The sequence below is a fragment of the Centruroides sculpturatus genome, unplaced genomic scaffold (assembly GCF_000671375.1).
Source record: "Centruroides sculpturatus isolate CEXI.00-Female unplaced genomic scaffold, Cexi_2.0 scaffold471, whole genome shotgun sequence".
Lineage (NCBI taxonomy): Eukaryota > Metazoa > Arthropoda > Arachnida > Scorpiones > Buthidae > Centruroides > Centruroides sculpturatus.
In genome coordinates this window covers 386,854-393,791 of record NW_019384689.1, presented here as the reverse complement: position 1 = coordinate 393,791, position 6,938 = coordinate 386,854, and the positions used below count along the sequence as shown (strand labels likewise).

Here is a 6,938-nt window from a genome sequence, read left to right as displayed (position 1 = left end):
ACACATATTTTTAAGCTGAAAAAAATTGTTGAAAATCACGTTTTAAAGTATACATCACATTACCCATCAGCTGTTTTGCAGCAAAATTCCCACTCTCCAATTCAACCAATCAGAGAGCCTCTGGTGCACACATAGCATCGTGGGATTGTCTGCTCCAGTTATGTTGATGTTGTGCCTACTGTAATAATGCTCACAATTTTCTAGCTACTTCTACTTTTTGGTGTTTATTATCCCTCCAATAAAATAATGTTAATTTAGATTGAATTAGTTATTCTAATAAATTGGGTTATAATAAATTGGAGGGCTTATCATATCAGGGCTGACTGAAATAAATAGACTAGATTTTACACAAAATGTCATTTGTTCACAATCAAATTTTAGTAAGAATGTATTTCGGGTACAAAGAACCGTCATCAGCTTACATACATATAGTACAACCCAGCATATATTAATACAATCATAACACAAGTAGTAAACCAAGACAAAAGGATTTTTCTGATATATTCATTGCACTGTATATCAGAAGTTGTTACACAATATAGTTACATAACATACTGTTTACACAATATTGTTAATTCATCACAATATAATGTTAAGATTTATAGTTAATTCGTCACAAAATAATGTTAAGATTCATTTTTCTTGGTTTTTGTTGTTTTCGATTATGTTAATTATTTTGGTTCATTACTAACATTTTCCATATAAGTTTGTTGCAAAACTCACACTGTCCATATATTAAATCCTAGTTATACCTCCTTTACGAGAGTTCGAGGCTGTATGCAATTAGTTTCTATGCCAACAGAGGTATTATTTAAAAAATTGTTATAATATATCATGTGCGTCAACGGTAAATAGTTTTTTGTGTTTTTCCGAAAATCTTAAAAAGGGGAGAGTCTGACTTTTGCTTCTACACCCCCCCAAATGTTCGGTAATGCAGCTTTACTAGCACACTGTTGTCAGCTTTTGATCTAATCTCCTGTTCTATCCAAGGAATGATAGACTGTAATAGCGAATAAAATATACATCGAGGCTGAACATATTAGCCTTTAGGCAGTATCCCAGAGACCGTTATGTTTTTTATTCAAGTCCTTTTTTAGAATTTTAGTATAATTTTTAATTTCAATACATATTACAGTAACTAACTTTTTATGTGCCCTGGGCATGATTTTTTGTCTTTCCCATCTTCTTGAAAAAATTAAAATAAAAAGCAAATATGATAGGAATGATCGGTTAATTTTTAATTTTAATGTGAAATGTTACCATTTCGGCCCCAAGGCAGCAAAATTTAAAACTTGAAAATGAAAAATACTCTTTATTTTTCTGACATCTTATTTCAGGGTCCCTTTCGTCCTTATTTGGACCCTGTACCTATGCACACGTTGTACCTTCCTACTTACAACAGTAATGACGCAAAGTCCATTTTATGTTAAAAAAAACTGTAATTTTTTCTCTTTCGAATTTTCGTCGTTTGATTTAGCGGGTTACACGAACGACTGCGAAGTTAGTGGCTGAAGGATTTCTCTTCCTCGACCACAATTTAAATAAAGACGAAGTTTCAAGCCTTAACTTAACATTTACCTGAAAGGTTTTCCTTGTAAGTAAAAGAAAAATTTACATCATTTTTCTTCCAATCGATTTAAACATTGGCAGGCGTTAGTACTAGTGATGAACGACACCTATCCAATGATGTTAGCTAGCATCTCTCTGAAAATCTATTTCCACCATTTATTGATCTAATGATTGGACTGCAATTTAAAAAAATTGTACATCTATAAATTCCCACTCTCGTTCGTCTGGCTGTTTATCTGCTCTTCCTTAATCTCGAGAATAGAGTTAGATCAGGGGTGGCCAATAGTTTTTGCCCCCGGGCCGAATTGGAAAGAAAACTTTTTTCACGGGCCGAACCAGAGGCTGCCCCAGGAAGATTTTGAGGTGGTGCGAGATCTCATTGGGGTGTCACCCCATAAAGACTAAATTGCACATAGAGATTACAGATACATTTTTCACATTATCATGCATTATAAACAGTCTACGCTGTACTTAAGAGATTTGTAATGGAGCGTTAACTCTAAACGCACAGTGAGTTGTTGACCTTTTTTAATTTTTATTTTTTTATTAATTTTTTTCTAGGCGTCAGAAATTTTCGTCAAGCTATTCGGACTTGAGTAACTTTTTTTTTTTTTTTTTGTAAAAGTTGGCAGTTAATGAGACACTCTCTTCCCGCTCAAAGAGCACTAAGAGAGTAACTAATATTAAAAGATTAATCGCGGGCGTATATTGGCCATGTCTGAGTTTGATAGATGAAAGACGAGACTAAACATAGAAACCTTAGAAGCAGAAGGCCCCGATTAACTATATAAGAATTTCTGATACAAACCGAAAGTCACATTATTTTAATTAAAACCTTTTCCCGTGAAAAGAGTTAAAGAGATGCCTGACACAACTCTGTTGTTAACAGGAAAAGTATGATGTACAGGGGCAGCCATTACAAATTTGAGGTGGAGAGTATATATTTTAAATTAAATAAACTTTTTTAAAAATCTTAAAATTGCGATGTCGCAATAAATAATTGCTCGTTGGAAGACAGCTTTCTGTACTCTGTTATCAAGACAATACGTAAATATGTTTTGATTAAATTTGCACTTTTTAATTCTTAATGGACCATTTCAATTAATTTGAGTTAATATTTCATTTGTTAATACACAAATCAGTAAACGAGTTCAATATATATATCGTTTACATTTATTTTGCTCTGTCATTTTACTGTATCCGAGTTATATTTCCGTTGTAAATATGTATTTTTTTCTCAGTTTTTAAGATAATATATAAAATAAGTTTTCCACGCATTTGCATTTATTTATTTATTTGTTGTTAATTAATTTATTCTATTGAAACTCCTACGTAAATACATGAATTTTGTATAATATTTATCTCGTATTTACTTGAATGTAATCTGCTAAATAATTTCGTATGAATTATTTTTATTAAATTAACTTTAAATGACTAAAAAGTAACTTTATTAACTAACTTAAAACTGACTAAAATTAACTTAAATTAACTAAAAATCTGTTAAATAATTTCTAACTTTGTATATTTTACTATCATAGCACCGTGCTGTACAGAACTAAGACTTCATATCAATTAAATAAACCGAAACTGCTTTTCATTTCATGAAAATTGCTCCAACTTTGTTTTCTTTAACGAACAATAAGATAACATCTGTTTTTGAAATAAAAATTAATCTGAATAATTGAACAATATGCTTTATTAAATTACTATATATTTAATAAATTAAATATATTAATTTAAATAGATAATTCATTATGTAATTGAATAAATTTAAGCTTTGTTTTCGTTAATAAGTTAATTAAATTATTGTTTAAATTTAATATTGTAATTACGACTAATATTTTTAAAATCTCAAGTAATATTAAATGTAATTCAATAAATTACATATCTCTTCAATGAAAACTGAAAATGATACAGTGGTCAACTATCAAATTTTTTTTAGTTTAGTGCGTTTCCATTATATTTACAATTTAAAAAGTCAGACAAATGAAATGAAATATCTTGTGATAGTAATTAAAGTAGACTTATCCAACGTTGTGTAAACAAATATTTAGCAGTCCAAATTCATTGTTTAAGATTCGGATTAAGATTCAGCAGGCCTTTGAATCTTAAATCTGTGTGAGGACACATAAAGTTTGTGGTTTATCGAGGTTATGTTGCAAATATAGCAGCCTCGAAAGACAGTATCACAAAGCATCACAGAGGATCAATTACGGTCTGCCGTTGAACAGACTGTTCATCGCCTTTAGATTTTACACCTTCAGAATGAAAACTATAATGAGTAGTATTGTCTGCATTGCTAACGTCTCTATATAAGTGTTTTATACAAACAAAACGTTTGTTAATTGCAGCAATCCAAGTATCAGTGAGAGTTTCAGTACTAAATTTTTAAAGAAAGGTCTTCTGCACGTCCTGAGAAGTCACGATACCAGATTTGGTTACATTGACGCTAAATGTGTTTCTAGACACTATTGAATAGTAGTACTTTAATTACGATTATTTATTGTGTATAATTTTATTTACGTGAAATGTCAATATACGACAATAGACTTTTTTCCCACGATGAGGATCTTTATTTTTAAGAAACCTGATAAACCGATTAAATTCACACTTATGTGCATGCAAAGCACAAAGTTAATCTATTAGTAGTTTAAATAGCAGTAGTAATTTAACTCAATCGTTTAATGCAATTAATAAGATTTGATTGGACAGACGAAATAAAACAATGTAACATGAGTAAACTTACATGAGCTAAAGAGGATGTGTTTTCTGAAAGGATTTCTATGGGAGATCGATTCTTATTTAGTTGCTAAATATGTAAAAAATCTAGAAAACTATACGAGTAACCGTTAATCAAGCGCGAACCTACGACTGGTAGGGTTTTGACCAACGGTTTTGCGCTTGATTACCACTATTCAGTGGTTTTATTCATTTTTCTACTAGTGGGTTAAAATTTATCAGCAATCTAATCGTGCCACAGTTAAGTTTAAAAGAATTTAGTAAACAACTTTAATATATTTATTTAAAAATAAATTCAAATCTCTTAATCTGAATAAATAAATAAATTTTTGTTGAACAAACGATGCCCGGAGAGCAAATCAAATATCAAATCTCAACTTATTTACTAAACTTAAAAAATTATTATATATTATACCTGTATGAATGCACAGTACTATAAATAAATTTTATTGAATCAGCACGTTATTCATTAATTCAAATTGAGAACCTTAATTCAGGAACTGAATTAATTTTGAAAGGTTGAAACGTTGAAATTTCTGTAAATTATATTCACACAATAAAATTATTATTATTGATTCAATTTACTCAAACGTTAAAACATAAATACAGTAGTTAATCAAAAAATTTAGTTTTATAAAATAAAAAAATATAATTATATAAAAACGAAGACATACACATAATTTATTTCTTAATTTTAGCGTAAGATCACAAATGGAACTTTTAAGCGTAAACTGTTATTAACATTGTAATCTTTCAAATATGTTTACTTTATTTCTTCAATAATAATTTTAAATTTTAGAAGATTGTTTGAATAACCTCAAAAAATCATGCAGCTGTAATTTGCATAATATTGTTTCGTTTCTTTGACCTTTAATTTTGCATCCAATCATCTCATGCCTAATTATATATTTTAATACTTCATATTTAACAGAGGATTATCGATATTCCAAAAAAAAATATTATTCTCTACATCTAATTTTTTAAATTCTTACTTAATTTCACTGCATAATTCGATGACGTTTTATATATTCTATGAAGAATTATCTATCTATCTGCATCTATGTATATATCGCCGGCTCTATTCGAACCGTCCTTATTGGTGAAACGTTCGTTTATGTGGCAATTATGTTCAAATTCAAATCGCTCTTAGAACAAACCTTTTAAATTTTATTTGTTAAATAATTAGTCGTGAAAGTTATTATAATGTCTGAATTTTAATTTAATTTCATTTAAGAAAATTATTTAATTAAATAAGTTAAAAAAAATCTTAAAAACTTTCTAAATGTACTATTAAATAAAATTTCTTGCATTTTACGTATAGTAATTTTTTATATTGCTAATAGTAATAGTGATTTTAATTTAAATTTAATAGTAATAATTAGTAATTTTTGAACTACTGAACGAAAGAAAAAATAAACAGAATTTAGAACACGTGTGTTAGAATACGTGTGTGTTCAAAATTCAATAAACGAAAATAAACAGAATTTCAATAAACAAAAATAAACAGAATTTAGAACACGTGTGTGTTCTAACACACGTGTTCTAAATTCTGTTTATTTTTCCTTTCATTCATCGGTTTTAATAAGTAAAATTGTCAGGAGAATAAGATAAAAAGTAACGCTAGAAACTAATAATATATATATATATATGTAAATATTTTATGTAAGTTCGAGGAGGAAATGTCTTTAACTATATGAAGTTCCTTTGTCTCGTCCTACTATATTCGAGGTCTTTCACGTGGTCCGTTCTTTCTGACTTCCCAGAAGCTTCTGACCTTATTTTCTATTGTTCCACGTCACTCCTTTTGTTTCAAGCGCCTCCGGCTTTGGAGGGCCAATCACACCTTTACATCCCCCCGCTTTGTAGATCTAAGATTGGGTTGTTGTATAAACGTAACTTGGATATATGGACGACGTCTGACGGTTTTCCCCTTTTTCCCCATTCTATTTCATATAGTACATTTGATACTTGTCTCATTACTTTATATGGGCCAGACATTAGGGGTTCTAATTTTTTCCGCGTGATTGCATTTTTATTTTCGACCAGTACTAGGTCCCCTGGGTTTAACGTTACCTTCTGGTGTCTATTATCGAAATAATTTTTATTCACCTCCTGCTTTCTTTGAGTATTTTCGCAAGCCAATTTCCTAGCTTCTTCTACTGGCGGGAGAGTATTCGGCATGACTTGGGGAAACGGTGGGACGCCGAACATGAGATATTTTGGTGAAAAACCCGTTACCGAGTGAGGGGAGTTGTTGTATTCTTCCGTTACCATTTTCAGCAGTTTACTCCAACAACTGACCCTGTTGCTTTCGTTCATCTTGCAGCGCAACCGGGTTACGATGGTTTGGTTAACCCTTTCACATAAGCCATTACTTGCTGGATAATTAGGAGATATGAATGTTAATTTTATTTTTTGTTTTCCTAGAAAACGCATGAATTCTTTTGAGTTAATTCCTGCATATCTGTCTGCTAGTATCATTTTCGGCCTTTGTATTTGTGTAACGCTGTTTATTAAGTTCACGAAGTCTTTGGCAGTTTGAGTTTTGGAGCTCAGTGTCCATAAATACCGAGTGGCGAAGTCGATCGCCAGGTGCAAATATTGTTTTTTTGAGTTGTATCCTTTAAATC

General features: G+C 30.3%; 1 protein-coding gene across 1 annotated transcript in view; it reads right to left on the bottom strand.

Annotated features, from left to right (window-relative positions):
- Positions 1–5,958: 5,958 nt before the first annotated feature.
- The window catches only part of LOC111627120, a 9,542-nt gene continuing 8,562 nt past the window's right edge, over positions 5,959–6,938 (bottom strand). Inside the window, exon 2 of the mRNA XM_023370682.1 lies at positions 5,959–6,929. Within this exon, the coding sequence (XP_023226450.1) occupies positions 6,154–6,929 (776 nt within the window). The 3' untranslated portion in view covers positions 5,959–6,153. The remainder of the gene's footprint in view (positions 6,930–6,938) is intronic.